Raw genomic sequence first — 23902 nt, 5'->3', positions numbered from 1 at the left:
CTATACAAGGTCAAGAGTAAAGTGGAGATGACAGAACAGAATCTGTGAACTTGAAGGCAGATCAATAGAGTTTACCTAATCTGAACAAAAGAGAAAGAAGAGATTAAAAGGAATAAAATGAAAAGAACCTCCAGGATCTATGGGACAATAACAAAATAGTTAATATTTATATAATCGGAATTCTAGAAAGACAGGAGAGAGAGAGAGTGATGCTGAAAATGTCTTTAAAGCAATAACGTTTGAAAACATTGCAGATATAGCAAGACATAAACATATAGATTCAAGAGGCTGAACAAACTCCAAATAATAGGTTAAAACCAAAGAAATTCATACCAAGGCATTCAATATAAACTTCTGGAAAAAAATTTAAGGAAACAACAGAGAAAATATCTTGGAAGCAGCCAGAGGACAAATGATGCAAAAATTTGTAAGGGAACACCAATTCAAATGACAACGGATTTCTCATCTGAAACAATGGAGGCCAAAAGGAGTAGAGCATCGTTCAGGTAACAAATGAAATTAACTGTCAATCATGAATTTTAGATTCCCCAAAAATTTCCTTTAGGAAATTTTCAGATGAATGCAAACTAAGAGAATTTGTTTTCATCAAACCTACCCTCAAAGAATGACTAAAGGAAGTTCTTTAAATAGAAACAAAATAACAGAAGTTTTAGAACTTCACAAAGAAAATAAGAATATCAGATTGAGAAATATTAGGGGTAAATATTCAGACCATCCTTCTTATCACGAGTTTATTAAATACTATTTGATGGTTGAAGTAAAAAGGATAACATCATTTGATGTGGTGCTCAGTGTATAGAGAAGATGCATTCAAGACTATTACAGTTAAAAAGTGGGGGAGGTAAAGGGACCTAAATGGAAGTAAGGCTTCTACACTTCAATGGAAGTGACAAAATGTCAATGCCAGTAGACTGTGATAAGTTCCCTATGTACATTATAATACCTAGAGCCACTAAAAAAAACTATACAGAAAGATATACTCAAAAATGCTGTAAATAAATAAAGATAGAATCCTAAAATGTGTTCAAGTAACCCACAGCAAGATAAGGAAAGAGAAACAGAGAAAACAGAAACAGAAGAAAGAAATGGAAAACAAAAGACAAAATTGCAGACATAGCCTAACACATCAACAAGAAGCTGAGATGTAGATGGTCTAAATATACCAAATAAAATACAGAGATTGGCAAAATGGATCAAAATTAGATAGATAGGTAAATAGATAGGTAGGTAGGTAGATAATTTATATATGTGTATATATATATATATATATACATATATATCTCTCTCAATACACACTGTGTATGTGTGTGTGTGTATATATATATACATATATGTATATATAACATGCTACACAACAATAGCAGAATACACATTAATTTCAAGTGCCCATGGAACATTCCCCAAGATAGACCACATGTTGTACCATTAAAAGAAAGAAAAGACCTCTACAAATTTTTAAAGACCTGAAATCATACAGAGTGTATTCTCTGACCACAATGGGTTCAAATTTGAAATCAACAACAAAAATAAAATTTTAAAAATTTTTGAATGCTTGGAAACCAAACAACACATTTCTAATTAATGCGTGAGTCAAAGAGGAAGTCTCATAGAAAATTTTAAAAATACATAGAACTGAATGAAAATAAAGTACAACATATTAAAATATGTGGGTTGTAGCCAAAACAGTGCAAAGAGAGAAATTTACAGCACTAAATTAAGTTAAACACTAAATTAAATTACAGCACTAAACTAAACCTAATATTTACATTAGAAGAGAGGAAAGGTCTTGAAACATCCACCTAAGTTCCTACCTCAAAATCTAATTTCTTGAGCAAAACAAGCGAGAAGAGCAAAATAAGCCCAAAGCAAGCAGAAGGAAGGAAATAGTAAATATAAGAGCAGAGATCAATGAAATTGAAAATAGGAAAACAACAGAGAAAAATCAAAGGGAGAAATATTGGCTCCTCAAAAATATCAATAAGACTGAGAAACTTCTAGCAAAACTAACAAATATAAGAGAGAAGACACAAATTACTAATATCAAGAATGAAACAGGGGATATTACTTTAGATCCTGTAGCTAGAAAAAAGATAATAAGGGATAATAAAGGATAATATGAACAATATTACGGTCACAAATTCAACAATTTAGAACAGACCAATTCCCTGAAAACCACAAACTATGTAAACTCAACCAAGATGAAAAAGATAATCTGAATATTTCTACGATTATTAAAGACAGGTAATTTAATTTAAAATCTCCAAAAATGAGACCTCCAAGGCCAGACAGTTTCACTGGAAACCTGAAGACTTCTATCAAACATTTAAGGAAGAATTAACACCAATTTTACAAAATCCATTCTAGAAAACAGAATAGGAAGGAACACTTCCCAATGAAGTGAGAGCAGCATTAACCTAATAAAAAGATGGTACAAGAAAGGAAAATTACAGACAAATATATCTCATGAACATAGATGTAAAAATCCTCAAAAGGATATTAGCAAATCAAATCCAGCAATGTTTAAAAGGAGTTATTCATCATGACCAAGTAGAATTTATTCTGGGTGTATAAGGCTGGTTCAACATTTGAAAAATCAGTGTAATCAACCACATTCACAGGGTAGCGAAGAAAAATCACAGGGTCATATCAACTGATGCAGAAAAGGCCTTTGCCAAAATCCAACACTCATTGTAACAAAAACTCTCAGTAAATTAGGAATAGAGGGAAATTTTCTCAACTTGATAAAGAGCACTATAAAAAACCTACAGGTAACAGAATACTTAACGGTTAAAGGCTGAAAGCTTTCTCCCTAAGATTAGGATCAAGGCAAGGATGTTTGCTCTTACCATCTTATTCAACATAGCTCTAGAAATTCTAGCTACTGCAATAGAGAAAGAAAAAGAAATAAAAATCATACTGATTGCTCCCAACTGTAGATGACAGAACTGCCTACATAAAAAATTCCAACAACTTACAAAAGAACTTTTAAAGAACTAATGAGGGAACTAATAAGTGAATTTAAAAGAATTAAGTAAGTTTAGCAAGGTTTCTAAATATAGGATCAACTCCCAAAAAATCAATAAGATTTCTATATACTAACAATAAATATGTGGAAATCAAAATTTAAAACACAAGACAAATTTCAATCACCCCAAAAACAATGAATAAACTTAGCAAAACATGTACATGATACGTATGCTGCAAATTACAAAATGCCAATAAAAGAAATCAAAGACAACCTAAATAAATGGAGATATTTATCATGTTCATGTATTGGAAGATTGAACATAGCAAAATATATCAATTCTCCACAAGTTGATCTATAGATTTAAGGCAATTCCTGTCAAAATCTCAAGAAGATATTTTGTAGACATAGACGAAATTATTCTAAAACTTATATGGAAAGGCCCAGGCCCTGAAATATGTTAAAAAAGAAAAAAAAGAAAAGAAAGAAAGAGAAGTATGAGGAGTCACTCTGCCAGATGTTAAGGGCCATAGTAATCAAAATTTTGTGGTATCGGTAGAGGGATGGACATATAGATTAATAGCACAGATAGAGAATCCAGAAAGAGACCGACACAAATACCCCAACTGATATTTGACAAATGTGCAAAAGTAATTAAAGGGATGAAGGATACTCTTTTCAGCTACTCTTACTGGACCATTTGGACATTCACTGGCAAAAAAATAAATGAACAAATAAATCTAAATCTCACACCTTGTACATTAACTCAAAATGTAAATATAAAATATAAATACATATTTTAAAATATAAAATATTAAAATAAAATATTTTGAATAACATATAACTATATAAATAAAACCAAACATAAAACTGCAAAACTTTTAGAAAAAATATAGGAGAAATTCTTTAAGATTTATGGCTAGGTAAAGAATTCATAGACTAGATATCAAAATCATGATCCATAAAAGGAAAGACTAATATGTTGGACCTCATTAAAATTAAAAATTTTACTCTGTGAAAGACTCTGTTAAGAGGATCTGAAAAAGAAGCTACAAAGAAATCTAATTAGAAAATGGGCAAAAGACATGAGGAGACATGTCACCAAATAGGATGCACAGATGGCAAACAAGCACATGAAGAGATGCTCAACATCATTAGTTACTAAGGAAATGCAAATTAAGACCACAATGAGATATCACTACATACCCATCAGAACAGTTAAAATAAAAATAGTGACAACACTGAATACTAGTAATGATGTAGAGAAACTAAGCCAGGTGCACATTGCTGGTTAGAATTTAAAATCGTACAGGCGCTCTGGAAGACAGTTTGTTGGTTTCTTAAAACACTAAACATGCAACTGCCGTACAACCCAACAATTGCGCTCCTGGGAATTTATCCCAGAGAGATAAAAACTTATGTTAACAAAACCCAGCACAAATGTTTGTATCAGCTTTATTTGTAACAGCCAAAAAATGGAAACAACCCGGATGTCCTTCACAGGGTGAATGGTTAAACAAACTGTGGTACACCCATACCATGGAATACCACTCAGCTATAAAAAAGAACTAACTATTGATATACTCAACACTTAGATGAATCTCTGTGGAATGATGTTGAGTGAAAAAACTCAATGTCAAAAGGTTACATATCATGTGATTCCATAGATATAACATTCTGAAAAGAAAAATTGTAGAAATGGAGAACAGATTAGTGGTTGCCAGAAGTTAGGGACCTGGCGCTGTTGTGAAGGAAGGAACAAGAGGGTGTGGTTATAAGACACTTATGTGATTTTCTGTGATTAGTGATGGAACTGTTCTGTATCTTCACTATGGTGGGTACACAAATTTACACATGATAAAATTGTACAGAACTACACACACACACACAAATACAAGAAAAATGGGAAATCTAAATCAGATGGATGGATTGTATCAGTTCCTATCAATGTCAATATCCAAGTTGTTGTATCATCCTATAGTTGTAATATGTTACCATTTGGGGAAATGGCTAAAGGATACGTGAGATCGCTCAGTATTATTTCTCACAAGAGCCTGTGAATCTACAAATTTCTAAATTTAAAAAATGTTTAATTAAAAATAAACAAACAAGCACTATCTATACGGGACCTCTCCAATCTTAGTGCTACCCAGTTTTCAAAATTTCTGGGGTCGCACTTCTCCTTAATATTTATAAAACCCTCTTATTTGAGGTGCTCTGCCCAAGATGGCTGCAGGTATTTTAGGAGATTAAATTATAGCGGTCATCATTTGTCCCAACGTGCATTCCCACAGAATTTCATATCATTGGCAGCTCGTCCTTGTGATTGTTTTTTTCTGTCTACCTCACATTCAACCCAAACACTGAACTCAACTCCTTTCTATAAATTCCCTAAAGTGCCAACAACCCCAAAATGGCTATATGTAACAGATTTTGGCCAAATTAATTAGAATAACACAAGGGTTTTGCCTTCCAGAAAACAAACAACTTAAAATTACATACTGTACATTCATAATCTGCACTTTCTTGGTCAATCCCACCACAGGGAAATTGACATGGGCTGAATCTGCAACTCAGCCTCTGGGCTCTGACCTTCTCCACCCTTCTCTCACCAATTCAAACACCTCTGGTCCTTCCCCTTCCGTCTGTCTGTCTTTCTTTCCCGCTTCCCCAGATAGAGAACCATGAACACAAATCATCAACCAAAATTATTATTTTTTCTACTTCTAGAATATACAATTCAATGTTTTTCAGGAATTATTTCATGTAATCTTTTGAAAGCAGACTGAAATTGCTTTTCTGACAAGCATGTGTATATACATATATAATTATATATAAATTTGTAAATATCAGTATTTTTTCACTGCTGTAGTTGGATAATTGAAAGTTTAGCAAACCTATTCAAGCCATTCCATTCTTAGAAGAGTTTTCTTAGTTTTTTTTTTTTTAATTTTAATTATTCTTTCTTTGGTTTATAGATATCTAAACTGGTGTCTTGAACATATGCCGTTGTTATGCATCCAGAACAATACAGCTGCTTGGAATACTCCTGAATGTTGCATTTTAAGAGAGAAATACCAAGGGAAACAGGATGGGAAAATAAAACGACTCAAGCCCATGGTTAAATAAAGTCATATTCTCCATGTCATTACCAAGTGATACATACGATAGGCCAAATTCTGCCCTAGGTTATATGCACAGTGTTCTTTCTGACTTCAGTGGGAATCGTTCACGTATAACTGAAAGCATCAGCGAGCCCTCTGGGCACAAAAATGCCTACCCTCAAAGAAAGCAAAAATTATGTCTTCTTATATCTGGCTTTTATATGAAAGTGACATAGTATAAACGACAATTCCATTAGATAATACAGGTTTTAAAAAGTACTACCATCAAATTTTAACCATTATAAATCTGACAGAATTACCATAGTGGCATTTTCAAGACTAGAGATTGTGGAAACAAATAAGCAGGTGTTGGAAAATACTCTTCTTTTTCTAGCAATTTTCAATTTTAGTAGTTTATGTAATAAATGTGCACTGTAATATTTGTATATATTTTTCTTTTGTATATATTGTAAATTTTATAGCTATTGGCTGAGAATCTGCCATATTCTAGCAGGAAAAGTTGCTAAATTCTTCAAATATCAATTTCTAAGTTTGAATGTTCACTTATTCCTGGCTTGCTTTAGAACTTGATTGAAGATATTTCCATAAGAAAGATCTTAATGAACTCAAATTTTTGCTATGAAGTATTAGACTGATAACATTCAGACTTATAATAGGCACACAGTGTAATGTGATGTGTGATGATCCTTTTGCACACATTAGCTAAACAAAACTTTGTGTGTGTGTGTGTGTGTGTATACATGTGCAGTGTGTATATACTAATGGCTTATGACAGTTACCAAATAGACTGGATTAGCAGCAGATGAAAAAACATCGCTTGTCTATCAGGGGGAAAAAATAGAAAATTTTTTAGTTCTATGCCTCTAAGTTACTTTTTTCAGCACATGATACATTTCTTTCTAAGAAACCCAGACTCCCACTCTTATTGACACCTTTTGCTATTTTCGTCTCCCAGGCATTGTTCCCTTCTTCCTGGTATATAGAATTTCTTCCTTCCTCCTCTTTTCCATCTATTAAAACCTATCTATGCTACAAGAGTTAACTCACCTCCCACCTTCTTCATTTATCTTTCCTGCCATACCTGAATTGGAGATGATCATTTCCTGTCTTGAATTCTGATTATTTTATTTTGTTACACACTTTTTAATCCATCAAGGAAGGAAGGAAGATATAATGGGTGGGCCCCATCCCAGACCAATAAAGACATAATGAAGTGTGGGCATCAGAATATTTTTTAAAGTCTCTCAATGATGCTAAGAATTTCTATAGTTCAGAATTATTGCCCTGAGCCCAAGTCTAGCTCAAACATACTGAGTATCAAAAATATGATGCTCACGGGCCAGCCCAGTGGCATAGTAGTTAAGTTTGGCAAGCTCCGCTTCAGTGGCCCAGGTTCGCAGGTTTGGATCCTGGGCATAAACCTATGCCACTCGTCAGCCATGCTGTAGCGGCGACCCACATATTAAAAAAAAACAATAGGGGAAGACTTGCACAGATGTTAGCTCAGGGCTTATCTTCTTCAAGCAAAAAAAAAGAAAGAGGAAAATGGGCAACAGATGTTAGCTGAGGGCTAATCTTCCTCAGCTTTAAAAAAAAATGGCATCTTCCGATTGCTCTGGCTTCATTCTGTGCTGTTTCACTTTGTCTGCTGCACTCTACCCACACCGGCCTTTTAGTTTCTCATGTGCAACAGATTCCCTTTCACAACATGCATCTAAAAGCTACAGATTGCTGGTAAACACTGGAACCTGGAAGAAACAAGGGAAGAAACTCCTCTATAGGTTTCAGAGAGAGCATGGCCTTGTGCACACTTGATTTCAGACTTGTAGCCCTTATAACTGGGAGAGAATAAATTTCTGTTGTTTTATGCTAACCAGCTGGTGACTCTTTTTTTAGGGCAGGCCTAAAATCTAAGCCACATATCTAATCTCATTTCTTCAAGTAAGCCTTCCTTGACTTCAGTGATTTGATCAAATCATCCTTCACATGATGCCGTAGAGCATATCACAGCTATAATTTTGCTTTCATTGGTGTGATTATTTGATTGTCTTTTCCTCCTAATAGACTGTGAGGTCCGTCCTAGCAGACTATAAGTGCTTTATCAGATATCATTTTCTTTTTTTTTTTAATTCTTATTTTTTTAGGATGTACATCATATTTCAAATTCTGTATACATTACATCATGTTCACCACCCGAACACTAATTATAGTGCATCCCCTCACATGTGAGCCTAATCACCCCTTTTGCCCTCGCCCCTCCCCCCTTCCCCAGTGGTAACCACCAGTCCAATCTCCAATGCTATGTGATTTTTTTTTTGTCATTTTTATCTTCTACTTATGAGTGAGATCATATGGTATTTGACTTTCTCCCTCTGACTTATTTCACTCAGCATAATACCCTCAAGGTCCATCCATGTTGTCACAAATGGCTGGATTTCATCATTTCTTATGGCTGAGTAGTAGTCCATCGTGTATAAATACCACATCTTCTTTATCCATTCGTCCCTTGATGGGCACCTAGGTTGCTTCCAAGTCTTGGCTATTGTGTATAACGCCGCAATGAACATAGGGGTGCAAGTATCTTTATGCCTTTGTGTTTTCAAGTTCTTTGGATAAATACCCAGCAGTGGGATAGCTGGATCATATGGTATTTCTATTCTTAATTTTCTGAGGATACTCCATACTGCTTTCCATAGTGGCTGCACCAGTTTGCACTGCCACCAGCAGTGAACAAGGGTTCCCTTCTCTCCACACCCTCTCCAACATTTGTTGTTTCCTGTCTTGTTAATTATAGCCATTCTGACCAGAGTGAGGTGATACCTCATTGTAGTTTTGATTTGCATTTCCCTGATAGCTAATGATGTTGAGCATCTTTTCATATGCCTGTTGGCTATCTGTATTTCTTCTTTGGAGAAATCTCTGTTCAGATCTTTTGCCCATTTTCTAATTGGATTGTTGGTTTTTTTGTTGTTGAGCTGTATTAGTTCTTTGTATATTTTGGATATTAACCCCTTATCTGATATGTGGTTTGCAAATATCTTCTCCCAATTGTTAGGTTGTCTTTTTGTTTTGTTGATGGTTTCCTTTGCTGTGCAGAAGCTTTTTAGTTTGATGTAGTCCCATTTGTTCATTTTTTCTTTTGTTTCCCTTGCCCGGTCAGACATGGGACTTGAAAATATGCTGCTCAGACCAATGTCATAGAGCGTTCTGCCTACGTTTTCTTCTAGAAGTCTCATGGTTTCGGGTCTTACATTCAAGTCTTTAATCCATTTTGAGTTGATTTTTGTGCATGGTGTAAGGGAATGGTCTACTTTCACTCTTTTTGCATGTGGCCGTCCAGTTTTCCCAACACCATTTATTGAAGAGACTCTCCTTTCTCCATCGTATGCTCTTGGCTCCTTCTTGAATATTAGCTGTCCATAAACGTGTGGGTTTACTTCTGGGCTCTCAATTTTGTTCCGTTGATCTGTGTGTCTGTTTTTGTGCCAGTACCATGCTGTTTTGGTTACTATGGCTTTGTAGTATAATTTGAAATCGGGGAGTGTGATACCTCCAGTTTTGTTCTTTTTTCTCAGGAATCCTTTGGCTATTCGGGGTCTTTTGTTGTTCCATATAAATTTTAGGATTCTTTGTTCTATTTCTGTAAAAAATGTTGTTGGAACTTTGATAGGGATTGCGTTGAATCTATAGATTGCTTTAGGAAGTATGGACATTTTAACAATGTTAATTCTTCCAATCCAAGAACACGGAATATCTTTCCATTTCTTTGTGTCTTCTTCGATTTCTTTCAACAATGTCTTATAGTTTTCAGTGTACAGGTCTTTCACCTCTTTTGTTAAGTATATTCCTAGGTATTTTATTCTTTTTGTTGCAATTGTAAATGGCATTGTATTCTTAATTTCTCTTTCTGCTACTTCGTTGTTAGTGTATAGAAATGCAACCGATTTTTGTACATTGATTTTGTATACCGCAACTTGACTGTAATCCTTTATTATTTCTAAAAGTTTTTAGTGGACTCCTTAGGGTTTTCTAGATATAAAATCATGTCGTCTGCAAAGAGTGATAGTTTCACTTCCTCTTTTCCAATGCGGATCCCTTTTATTTCTTATTCTTGCCTGATTGCTCTGGCTAGGACTTCCAATACTATGTTAAATAAGAGTGGTGACAGTGGGCATCCTTGTCTGGTTCCTGTTCTTAGAGGGATAGCTTTCAGTTTTTCTCCATTGAGAATGATATTTGCTGTGGGTTTGTCATATATGGCCTTTATTATGTTGAGGTATTTTCCTTCAATACCCATTTTATTTAGAGTTTTTATCATAAATGGATGCTGTATCTTGTCAAATGCTTTCTCTGCGTCTATTGAGATGATCATGTGATTTTTATTCTTCATTTTGTTAATGTGGTGTATCACGTTGATAGATTTGCAGATGTTGAACCATCCCTGCATCCCGGGAAGGAAACCCACTTGATCACGATGTGTGATCTTTTTAATGTATTGTTGTATTCGATTTGCAAGTATTTTGTTCAGGATTTTTGCATTGATGTTCATCGGTGATATTGGCCTGTAATTTTCTTTTTTTGTGTTGTCCTTGTCTGGTTTTGGTATCAGGATAATGTTTGCTTTGTAGAGGGAGTTAGGAAGCCTCCCCTCCTCTTCAATTTTTAGGAAGAGTTTGAGAAGGATAGGTATTAGGTCTTCTTTGAATGTTTGGTAGAATTCAACAGGGAAGCCATCTGGTCCTGGACTTTTATTTTTTGGGAGGTTTTTAATTGCTGTTTCAATATCCTTACTGGTGATCAGTCTATTCAAATTTTCTACATCTTCTTGCAGACATCATTTTCTTTACATGTCACATTTATGGTGTAAGCTAAATAGGCTGGGTTTATCTTTGTTCTCAATTTATTGTGGGGATCTAACATTTTGAGAATTTACATCATTTTCCTAGGGTTGCAAAATTTTTTTTTAAGTTTTCTTTTTGGTGAGGAAGATTGGCCCTGAGCTAACATCTGTTGCCAGTCTTCCTCTTTTTTTTTTTTTTCTTCCCAAAGCCCCAGTATGTAATTGTATCTCCTAGTTGCAGGTCATTCTAGTTCTTCTATGTGGGGCGACACCACAGCATGGCTTGATGAGCAGTGTGTAGGTCTGCACCCAAGATCCAAGCCAGCGAACCCTGGGCCGCCGAAGCAGAGCATGTGAACTTGACCACATGGCCATGTGACCGGCCCCCAGGTTGCACAATTTTTAAGTAAAATGTCAAGAATTAAAGCCTTGCCTTCTGACAAATATTGTACTTTAAAGTCCCACGCAAAAATGCACAGAGAATAATTAATTTTTACTTGGATGGTTTTAACCCTCTCCATAATCAAATGAGAAGAAGCCCCCCTCTTGTTTTTATCGTATCATAACTTGGCTTGTTCTGTAGGGCATGGATCAGTTGATCAGGATGTTTAAGTGGAATATTGTTACATTCTTTTTTCGATTTCCTCTGAAAGCCCCAGTGCATGGTTGTATATCCTAGTTGTAAGTGCTTCTAGTTCTTCTATATGAGCCACCACCACAGCATGGCAACTGACAGACAGGTGGTGTGGTCCCAAGACAGGGAAATAAACCCGGGCCACTGAAGTGCCAAAGTTTGAAGTCAAAGCACCGAACTTTAACCACTTGGTCATCAGGGTTGGCTTGTGGAATCATCTTTTTTTAATACACTGTAGTCTTTCGTGACTGCCATAAACCACAGAGATATTGAGCAGAACTTCATATAAAATTACATTCTGTCGTGCATTTAAACCACTTGTATCAATGAGGGATATAGCTGCAAAATATATTGATCTTAATTTTTTGTACAAATCACGTAAATACATGGAGCATTACAAATGTTTACATTACAAATATGTACAAACATGCAAAAAATGAACTTACATTTACTTTACAAATATGCTTTTTCAGTTCTTTGTTTTTTGCCGCAGAGATCCAGAGCACGTTAAAAATTAATTGCTCCTTAAATTTTCAGTGACCTAGGTCCATGGCAATTTATTATTTTTTAAATTAAAGGTCAGAGAAACTTGAGACTGTAAACTTAGGCGCTATTTTAATCTGCCTAAGGCTCATTTGTCTCATCTCTATAATGGAAATAATATAAGCCACTGTCACAGAACTATTATTAGCATTTGAAATTTAAGTAGGTACAATGTTTAATACAGTACACATAATCAGTGTTCAAAAATGACAGTTATTATTGTCATTGTTTTTAACTGATTATTCTGAAAAGCTTCGTTAAATTCTATTGATCTTTACTTAGTTTTGAATAACTAAGCTATTTACCTCACACAAGTGATATTGAGCTGGCTAGATACCAACAGAAGGCTTTGCACAAATAATATTTAATACGTGCACATACACATATAATTGTTATAGTTCCAAGCAATGAAAATGATTAAGGAACGATATGGACTGAGATTCTCTTGGGGTGGGGGGTTTCAGGTGGTATTCCCATGAGAATCCCAGGACATAGAGTTTACTGAACTGAATGAGGAAGCTTCCAGGAGGCTGCGTGGATATTTTATGTTCCCTCGATCAATAGAAACGTGGAAATTACTTTATAAAGCGTGCACGTGGGCATACACTCCAGAGATTAATTGAGAGACTTGCTTTGTCTATTCTAACAAATGTTGGTTAAATTGGATTTTCCTTTTCTCTAGAACTATCAATAGTTTTCCTGTGTTGGATTGAATACATAAATCAAAAGAACATATTTCATGAACAAACTCTGATTATGAAACCCCTATTCGTCATCTATCGATTGCTAAAACTTTATTTACCATGCATTTTATCCTTCATTGTATCAGGTTAGAACTGCTCCTTTTCTCATTATTGTAGCTACAACTTTCTGCGGCTCTTGAATTGTTGGTATCAAGGAGCCCTCAAAATAGCATAGAAAACGTGAACAACCCCATTGCTAAACCATTTCTTGCTTCCATTTTGCATCAGCTTTAAATTACAGTAATTGTTTTACTGCATTTCAGCATATTACTAAAGAGTTACTATACTAACGATTCTTTACTGCTATTCGTCCTATAAAATGTGTGGAACTGCTTAAAGGAAAACGGTATTTTCATGGGAAACTCTGGGTTTTACTTTTAAATGATATGCAACCAAATGCAAAAATACTTCCAAGTTGTTTTACTTCCCAATTCATAACAAATTGCCTCAGTAAAATCCTTTTACAGATTTCAAAACTTTTTCAAAAGGAAAACCAAGAGAGATCTCTTACAATAACTAGAGCATGTACTGATTCAATATGAAAACTAAGCTTTAAAAAATCTGCTAATGTTATCAGTGCTCCCCGTTTGATAATAAAAAGTCTGAATTGATTTTTTCCAGTTTTAGTACAAAAAATACGACATAACGAATTTCAGCTTGATGTAATTTGCAATAGCCAATATATTAAACCCCAAAGTGAAATTTAAATTGGCAATCGTGTCAGATTCAAGTCCCTGAATGAATATTAATTTGAAAACTAATCATTTTCCAACAGGCTGAAGCTTCGAAATGCTAGTTTGTGAAGAAAAGCAGTTAGATCCGTTACTCTAACATCGGGCATTTTTTGTTTACGAAACCAGACCTCCGATATTCACTATGTCTGACTCTTCTCGGCATCTTCTTTTTCCCCCGGGGATTTCATTATTTAAAACTCATTTCTTTTATGAATTTGGGAAATTAGAATTCCGATTTCACTGCTGGAAAGCTGATACTGAGTGAACTGTCTGGGGTGAGGTGTAAGGTCAGATCTGTTAATTAATTTTATGTCACTGGGCCTTGTAAGTTAATTCTGATTTTTGAGCCAATCCCATGAGTAAAGGTTATGTTTTAGTTTTATACACACATCCACACACCACATAAATTCATTGAGTTGTGGCCATCCTGGAGGATGAGTAAAAATATGCATACACATTACAGACTTGCAATTTGAAACTTGACTAAACCATATTGTCAATTACGTCTTCTACCTCTGGCCAGCATGATGGAAGTCCCTAAGCCCGAAACGACACAGAATTTGGATGTGCTACAGAATAATACAACACTCGGTAAGTTACATTTTATCTTAATATATATTCTTGGCACTTATACAGCTAAAGAGTTACAAGCTGCATTTATCCATATCTTGGCCATAAAATCTACCAAAAAGATGGTTCTGTGTAAATACCAGACAGCGTGGGGAAACAAGACAAGCCTGATGGTCAGATGATGGAGCTAGCTCTGTCACTTACTGCCTAAACGACCCTACACAACTCGACAGCTTTCTATACTTGAATAAATCGTGCCTCCCTCTGTACTCCTCTTACTTTTTTATGTAGAATTCAAAGAAACCTCATTTTGTTCATCTAATCGTCTTACTTCATAAAGAAGGAAACTGAGCCAAATGAATTTGTTAAGACTACAGAGTAGCAATAAATGAATCATATTTCTCTACTTCTCATCTCTTGCCCTTTCCACTACTTTTTACAACCACTTTTTTTGTGCGTGTGAGGAAGACTGGCCCTGAGCTAACATCCATTGCCAATCTCCTCTTTTTGCTGAGGAAGATAAGCCCTGAGCTAACATCTGTGCCAATCTTCTTCTATTTTGTATACGGGATGCCACCACAGCATGGCCTAATGAGCAGTGCCACGTCTGAACCCAGCATCCAAACCTGCGAACCCAGGCTGCTGAAGCAGAGTGTGGGAACTTAACCACTACGTCATTGGGCTGGCCCTATAACAACTTTTAAGGCACAAGCGCGTTTCTTATTAAATATTTATAATATAAATTATTACAAATTTCATAATATCTTAAATGCATTCAGAGTGGTGTCCAGTTTAAAGGAACCCTATGCATATCTCCAATTTTGAGTAAATAATTGCTCTTTAATTTTCATTTGAATGAATCCAGATTCTCACAAGGCTGGGTACCTCCAAAATCTATCAATAAATGCCAGACCAATAAATGACCGATCTGCAGGGGTTTTCTGTTTTATGACTATTTAGTTCTGTAGTTTTAATGTAAAATGTAGAACGGGAAAAATCTTATGTAAAAATAAATAAAAGTGCACAAATTGGAAAAGACAAGTTTTCTCTTGCTAGTCAAACAGTTTTGAAATAAAGCAGTCCCATTAAATCCTAAGTACTTCAACCTTTTCTTAAAAGAAGGGGAAGATTTAAAGATTTATAAAGAAATTTTGCCTAAACTAGGAAATGACTCATATCTGACATGTATGGAAATGATAATGTTGATTTCAATAGGCACTCTAAGAGCATTTCACTCCCTGGAGAATAATTCAGCCATGGTTACCTCTTCACATTTGGATTTTAAACTTTCTTGTGAAGCTTTTAATGTACTACTGCCTGCCAAAACATGGCACAGTTTCACAGATACGGCAAAATAAAGGCAAGTAAAAGGAATTCTTTTTTTATCATCGTTGATACAAAAATATGCAACAAACATGTCTATTTCACGTCTTGTGCAGATTCCCTTTCTTTGGCAGTTTCTATTTCCACATGTTTTGACATTATGACCCAATTCTGTTGCACTGGTGCGTGGGTGGAACGGAAAACTTCAAGATACAGAACAAATTAGTTCGCTACCTGCTAACTACTAACAAATGAGAGGTAAGCAGGAACAGATTGAAACAATCATGCACTATAGACAGGACCTGACATCACATATGACCTAGCCTTTTGTAGGTCCTTTCAAGCCTGATAGTATGGAAATGGCAGTCCCTACCAAACGCATTTGCTAAACTCCTATCCTAACTAAAAGCTGAGTAGAAGGGCCAGCCTGGTCGTGTAGCAGTTAGGTTTGCATGCTCTGCTTCGGTGGCCCGGGGTTCACGGGTTCAGATCCCAGGCATGGACCTACACATCGCTCATCAAGCCATGCTGTGACAGGCATCCCACATGCAACATACAGGAAGATTGGCACAAATGTTAGTTCAGGGCCAATCTTCGTCAGCAAAAAGAGGAGGATTGGTGGTGGACTTTAGCTCAGGGCCAATCTTCTTCAAAAAAAAAGCTGAGTAGATAAGGTATAACATGCTGATTGAATGTTACTTTGTGAATACCTTCTCATAGAAATCAGCCATTGTTACCTGTATGCATTTATATTTTAAACGTTCTTCCTAAGGCTTTTAATGTGCTACTATGCAAATATATGGCAGAATTTCACAGTTATAATCAGGCAAAATAAAGATATATACAAATTGTATTTAAATCTTCAAGAACTATTTCGATCCTGAAATAGACTTTAAAATCCAAATAACAATTCTTGGGACCCTCTAAGGAAGTCTACTCATTGTTTGCTTCAGTTTGGAAGAAAAGTATGAGAAGTAAAAGACTATTTTCATAAAATGAACAAGGGTGCAATTACCCTCTAATGTGAATGGGGTTTTCCTGGACCACTGTTTGGCTGCTCCTTGAGAGCATCTTCTGGGAACTGAGGTACAGAGTACCTCTGGTTTGAAAGGCAACAATGACTTTTGTCTGCATCGGGCCATTCCAGTACCCTGAAGAAACAAAAGAATAAACTGTCTGTATTTCCAGGAACCAAAATACAGACATCTTACAGCTATTTCAGCCTTTAGCAGCTTTTATGGCTAATACGAACCGTGGCTGACAACTAAAGTAATAATATAACACCTTTTGAGTGTTTGAACTGTAAAGTTCATTAGTTCTGAGGTCAACATTTTAACGCAACAGCCAAATTTTATTCACATCATCAGATGCTGTCTGTGAAAGACAGTTGTAACTACCAGGCAGGGGCTTAAATACATCCATGACTAGTAAAATTAGTACTAAAAGAGCCCTTACACATTTTTTAACAATCTATACTAACCAAAGAAAACAAAAACTTCCTGAGGATATTATTACTCTAAAGAGCATCGTCCTAAGCTTCTGTGGCAATTTTCACAGTAAGTCTGATGGGAAAAAGGCTGATATGTCAAGAGATACATCATTAGGTTATTTAAATATTGTTTTTCTTTAGTTTTCATTTACACATACCTGAAACCTAAAAGATACCGCTTCAGATCTTGTGGGAAGATGCTATTTAAAGGAAAGAAAGGAAGACAGATCTTTGTGTTTAACCAAATGTTAAATATTTTTTATTTTACTCACCTGCACACTAAGATGAATCCATTTCTTCACAAGAATTCTCCCCAGTGTCATTACTTTTATTGGAGGCTGCAAACCATTTACTGTGCGGTAATAAAACATGGTCTCTTTCTCAGATATTGTAAGTTTGAACACAATCTGCCCATCCGCCGTCTTTTCTATAACACACCTTAGGAAGCAACCAGAAAAAAGAAAAGGTCAGCATCCAACCAAAAGGCATGCTAAGGCATTGTGCAGCTACAGTGTAAAACTGACCGCAAACTCCACTCAAAGGGTATACTATGAATAAGTGCCTGATGGTCAATGCATTCAAAGCAAGCTTTATTCCAGTCAAGAAGCCCTTTTCTTTCAATAAAAAATAGAGTTCTTGTTCGCAATATATTCCCCAGAACCTCAACACCCTTTATTAGAGATTCACGATGGAAACTAAAGTAGTTGAATCATCCTGCAAAACTAACATTTAGCCTATTGGCTCATTAGTTCCTCTTATATTTCTTTTATAGGAAGTGGCACAATACACTACATCCTGCTTGAGTATTGAGTTACCAGTGCAAATCTTTTTCTTTTTTTTTTAATGTAAAGAGAATTTAGTGTCTATAGAAGGCTCGAAACTGCTAGCCCTGGAGTCAGAATCGCTCTGTTTAATTCCCATGATGAAATGGAGAATAGACAACGATAGTCTTTACTTACCTCATCATCAACTGGCCAGAAGCCAAAGCCAGTGTCTGTAGGACGACTGGCTAGCTCTCCATGACTACACAGCCCAACTCAGGCACTGAAGTAGTGTTAATGATCTTGGATGAAAGGTTATCTAATCTTCTAAGAACATAGTGAAACAATATTTTGATAAAATAGAAGAATTTTCAGAAAATTTCTAGGTTTTGTGTCAGGCTAGTTATCAAATTATTTTTTTAAAAGTCTCTTCTATCCTTATCACAGTGGTACTCCTTTCCCATCCCTTTAAACAGACATATGGCATTTTTTTTAAACATTTTTCACTTTCTATATGAATTTATGTTTAATAGAAATTATTTTATTTTATGTTAACTATATCATCGCAGTTTCTGACCACACTGTACCCAATGAGGAGAAACAGATATGAACTTAAGCCCCAGCCCTCTCTATCACATTTCAACCTAGCAACTCAACTTTTTAGCAGAAGAGAGAGTATTATGAGTGCTTGCTGGTAGCCTTCTGAGGGGGTTATTCCCAAAGACCTGCCAGTTAAACAGAAATACCACTGACATTAGCCATCAACATCTCCCCAAATAACTAGCTATTGAAGATGCTCATCAGCCTGCATCTCATAGACAAGAAGTCAAGAAGGTGGTACACCCAAAGAAGGAGAATTTCATCAGTTACTGGAGAAGCCTGGGTCTCTCTCTCCAACTCGTTGCCTCCTACTTAGCAGGCATTTCCATGATCAAGCCTGATCCTGGAACCCCCCACTCAAGGTTGCTGAAGAGGCCTTCCTTTCTGCTCACTGAACACACTGTGCTGCCTTGGTAACAAGACCAATCCATCCGTCTTCTCATTAGATCATGAGTTTTTGAGGACAGAAGCATAGCCCAGTATATTGTAGATCCCCGAAAAATGATAAGTTAGTGATCAAACTGAGTAGAAAGCATCAAAGAGGCAAAGATAAGATTAAGCCAACCAAGAATTATTACTAAAGATGCTTTAAAACTTTCCTTAAAGGGCACATTTTTCACAAATCATTCCTTCTCACTTGCACTTATTCTTTCCCCAAGTTGAGAGGTAAGAATAAGATTGGAAAACACTTAATAGTGACTATTTTATTGTACATGTTTTGGTGACATTGTATATTTTGTACATGTATTTGGTGACAAAGTTCTGAGAGCAAGAATATTTTTAATTTAGGCAAATAGGTTTAGTTGACATAAAAGTTTACATAAAGTAGAAATAAGGTTTTATAGAAATTCTACTGTGATTTCTTTTAACCCTTTGGTAGTTGGATATTTCTAAGTCAATGGAATGAAAGAGTTTCTCTTTATTCCCTGCCTCCAGGTCTTAAACAATCTAAGAGGAGTTTGCCTCTATTCGTTTTACTTGAGTTTAAATCTACAAGTTAGAATTTGACCATTACTCAAGAATGTATTTATCAAATGCAGGCTTATTTCCCCAAGCTTACTGAAAATGCATTTCTTAATATGTTATTGATTATCTTCCTTGCTATTTTGTTTGCTTGTAAACATACTAGCTTTGGTAGATAATGAATGTGAGAGGAAGGCAGGTAGCAAAATATTTAGGAACTGGATTTATTCTGCTCCTGGATAAACAATAATTGGATAATCCATGTTCTGTTTGTTTTACTTATCTAGTGCAAACACCCCGAAATTCTCCCAATTCCCATAGGTATTTTAGTTTTGAGAATGAAAATGACCTTGATGCATGGAACTCTCCAAATCATAAAGCATGTGCTACTGCCTCTATAAATACTCCTCTGTCTTATTTATACAAAATGATACCAATAGAAGATGAATTTAGTAGAGACATACCCCTGGAAAAACATCTTATCCTAGCCATATTTGTCGAGAAACAATTTTTTGAGTCACTTTGGGCACTAGTTACATAAACCAAGTAGCCTGGATTTACTGACATTTCAAATAGTAAGAAAACAGGATTTTCTTTTAGGAGAGAAATAGAAATAGGGATCACGGTTTGTGATTATTTTCATTCCAAATAAAACAAAATGAAAATATGCCAACTTTTACTTGGCAAATTAAAACCAAACACCCAAGACATTGAAGTCGTATTTGCTTATGAGATTATAAGACTTTTCTGGTTTGTTTCACAAGTTTTTAGGTATTTGGCCAATGCTCTTACGCAAAGAAAACGTCACAAGGGGAAGAACCAAGCCCTACAGGAAGACGGAAGATAGGCCAAAAATGCTTCAAAATTGTCCTACTTATTCCAGTTTCTAGATTGGCTCTAGATGCTTAAGGGAAACGCACTAGACATCAGCTTTAGAAACTGTTAGAGAATGAAAAACAGGTGATGACATAAACTAACAAAAAATGATGTTAAGGACGCAACACTCCAAACTCACAGAAAATCAATGGCATAAAAGCTTTTGAGAATCTTTCATACTTATCTATGTATTTCCTAACTACCTGGAAGATGAAAATACCACAAGGTAGAGGGCCAAAAGCTATGTCTTTTCAGAGATGGAGTGTTATTCGTTTTCTCAACTCATACTGAGCATCTTCCATGAGTCAAACAGACATCTCTTCTTGGGGAAATCGGGATGAATTAAACACAGTTCTAAGCCCACAGAGAGCTAGCTGTCTGATGAAAATTGTATACTGTAATAGGGGCAGGCACTTATACAAACCCAGACCAAGACTTTGAAAATATCAATTATTTGTATTATTAGTCCCTATGCCTTAAAACTCACCCTGAGCCTGGTGTAGCCTCTGAAGATTTGACTAAGACCAAAAGTTTAGCTAAACTACTAGGAAAAAATGAGTCAGGTGTCAACACGTCTGCCTGCAACGAAACTATTTTAACCTATTCTTTTCTGAGGGCTCAGATCATCCACAGGAAGGAGATAAAAATCTTAAATTTAGGAAAAAAATGTTTGGAGTGTAAACTTGAATAGGAAAGAAGAACATAGGAGTCGGTCTTCAATCACGTGAATTCCAAATACTAGCTTTCCTTTCTAGTTGGGAATTGGAGCTACAATAGTCTTCTCGACCGCTGATCTTTCGGGACCCTAGGAAAGCTGACACTCACTCGACTACTTACATTACACCCTCTTGCTCAGGTTTCAACCACACAGCTAAAGTAAACGATGCCGCCAGCGTTGGAGAAGGAGGAGAAGAAAAGCAATTCTTGTGATTTCCAAAAATAAAACTTGTCGAATTGCTATGGGAGTTGGGACGCAGATCCTGCTGGTCTGCGGTGATGCAGCCTCTGAACCCTGCTGAGAGCAGGGCAGTAAAGTTCGGGGATGAAGATCGATGTGGACAGTCCTGAATGCAAAATCGCTGGGTGCAGAACTGGAGACTTTCGGCAGAACTGTGACAAAAAGCGTTTCGGTCTGGGAGTCCACACGTTGCTTGGGTTGGCACCATTGAAACCTTCTTGAAAGCTGCCACATTCTCCAGCCTTGGGAAAAGACCTTGTGAGTGAGCCAACGATATGGAAACAAAATAAGCAAAGATCAATGTTTCAATGACGTGAAACAAGAAGCCGAAGCCCAGTGAAAGAGCTAGGCAATTCATGTTTACAAAAACGCATTCTCCTCCTGGTAAAGCTTTCCTAAATAAATAATAGGGCCAATGCCGCTCGCCAGCAACACTTTCAAGCAGGATGCTTTAAGTAACGCTGAGAATCTCCATTTTCGGGAAATCGCAGACACGTTTTCACACTGAGGTAGTACCAAAGGCGTTCTTAGCAATGGCGAAGACATGAGTAGCAGCTGGTGTCTGAGAATCAAAAACAGAGTGTCAAGAAAATCCTGCTCCATCTGTAAACCCGAAGTTCATCCTAAGCATGAGGAGTTGAGCCCCTGCCAAGAAACATTATCGAACTTCTCAGAAAACATTTTGAAGTCCATTGTCTAGAGTATTTTAACTCACTATTTTAGTAAATATCTGCATTTTACGGGGCAAATCAAGCATTTTAAAAGTCCACCGGACAACCAGGTTTATAGATACATATAGAAACAGGTTTTTATTAATATATTTCACCACACAGCAATTTCAGATTGTTACTCCGCCCCAGGGAATTAGCACTATCCACTCTACTTAACAAGGTAAAGAATTGTATAGATTTCCTTTACACATGAACCGTGTGCTGGAACACAGAGGGAACGTGCTGATGTCCGAAATAAAGCTGCCAGAGCACGCTGGCCCTTGCCCCCTTATCCCAGCATGGGCAACAACTTTAAGCTCACAGTAAAGCTGATTAGAAACCCAACACCATCTGTCTGTCCCAAGCTTTCGTATTTAGCAAACGTTTGTGTGTTTCCTCATATGACTAGGTATTTGTCAGTTAAACATGGACCCCTAATACTGTGTAAGTAATTGTATTGATAAATAAGCTGAGTTACCATTTCTTTATTGCATTGCAACCAGTCCCCTCAATGTGACAAATGGCTCTTCACAGGACCCTTGTTGCCTTCACTGTCCCTCGTTGCCTGGCAACGCTGCAGCAACCCCCGGTGACTCTTAGCAAAGAGGCCGCCGCAGCAGGATGGCTGCAAGGAAGACTTGGGCGCCCAATAAAGTGTTCTGCACAGCAAACACTTGGTTACCTGAAACTCACAGAGCGCAGTCTGCTCGGTGGCCCGCCTGGAACTGAGCTCCCCAAGTTTTCAGCAGGTGCCTGGAGCAGTGGGAGGGACCAGGATGGGGCCAGGCATGCATAATTTTAAAGTAGCAGTACACCTTATCCGATAATCCCCTTTTCGCCCCTCCTCTTTCCCGCTTTCATGCACCTCAATCCGTTTAATCACGTCATCCAAATGACCTGCTACTGTTAGACAGGAACACAATGAACAATTTCCAGGGTTCTTTCTCTTTTCTGGGATACAAAGTGAGATTCTAAATCTTAATATATTGATGCGCTAAAAGTTTGGTCCGTGGATGGAAGTTTCTGTTGACCATTCAGTCTTACTGCCTCCTTCCCCCAGGATAGACTCTCCTAAATACACAGGCTTCTCTAGACTCTGGGGAGCATCTGATGTAATCTCTAAATGTTGCATTTGGAAGATCAGGGATTTTTTTTTTTTTTTTTTTTTGAGGAAGCTTAGCCCTGAGCTAACATCTGCTGCCAATCCTCCTCTTTTTGCTGAAGAAGACTGGCCCTAAGCTAACATTCGTGCCCATCTTCCTCTACTTTATATGTGAGACGCCTACCACAGCATGGCTTGCCAAGCAGTGCCACGTGTGCACCCAGGATCTGAACCGGCAAACCCCGGGCCCCCAAAGCAGAATGTGCGCTTAACCGCAGGCCACCAGCCAGGCCCCTAGGGATTTTAACTAAACTGCAGAAGCAATAGAATGCTGACTTTTTAAGCTGCTCATTGGATATGAATATGTGTGTATTTATGAATGTGAATTTGATGTCAATACTATATAGTTTCTATGACACCCAAAACTCTTTCTTTTCTACCATCTGGGCTACCTCATCCTAGAGGAGAAATATTCTAAAGCAACTAATACTCCTAGCCCCCCATTTATAACTTAAAAAGGGAAAATTCGTTTGGGAAAGAACTAGCCAACTGTGGTTTTTTTCCCTAAAGTTATCATATTTAGAGAAATGTTTAGAAAGGAGAGAAATGTTTTGATGGTGTTTCTTGTTAGTAAGACAGCTAGAGACAAACCCAAATTTCCTTTAATTTCAGGTAACTCAGATTTCCTTTAATTTCTCTTGATGAGAGACCTGGAAACAACAATCCCTTTATATATCAACTTCGTCAATTAGAACTAGGCGCTTCTGGAGGAAACCTTCACCTTTTGTCAAAATATCCTATTCTGTACTTGTTGATTATTACAATCTTGCAAGGGCAAATTTTCTTAAAAACAAATTTTAATGTAAAGCCAGCTAATATAAGGACTTTTGAGAATTTTGGAAAATGTTTGGAAATAGATATATAGGACACAGTGAATTAGATAAA

The 23902-nt window shown here is 36.6% G+C and overlaps 1 protein-coding gene across 1 annotated transcript in view; it reads right to left on the bottom strand.

Annotated features, from left to right (window-relative positions):
- USH2A (usherin) overlaps positions 1–22572 on the bottom strand; it is a 746622-nt gene extending 724050 nt beyond the window's left edge. The window contains exons 1-3 of the mRNA XM_070602521.1: positions 22334–22572; positions 21025–21707; positions 17260–17425 (exon numbers count right to left, since the gene is read on the bottom strand). Coding sequence (XP_070458622.1) covers positions 17260–17425; positions 21025–21503 — 645 coding nt within the window. The 5' untranslated portion in view covers positions 21504–21707; positions 22334–22572. The remainder of the gene's footprint in view (positions 1–17259; positions 17426–21024; positions 21708–22333) is intronic.
- Positions 22573–23902: the final 1330 nt, after the last annotated feature.

Source organism: Equus przewalskii, chromosome 31, assembly GCF_037783145.1.
Source record: "Equus przewalskii isolate Varuska chromosome 31, EquPr2, whole genome shotgun sequence".
Classification (NCBI taxonomy): domain Eukaryota; kingdom Metazoa; phylum Chordata; class Mammalia; order Perissodactyla; family Equidae; genus Equus; species Equus przewalskii.
Note: the sequence above shows the minus strand (reverse complement) of the source record. Positions and strands in the feature narration are given on the sequence as shown.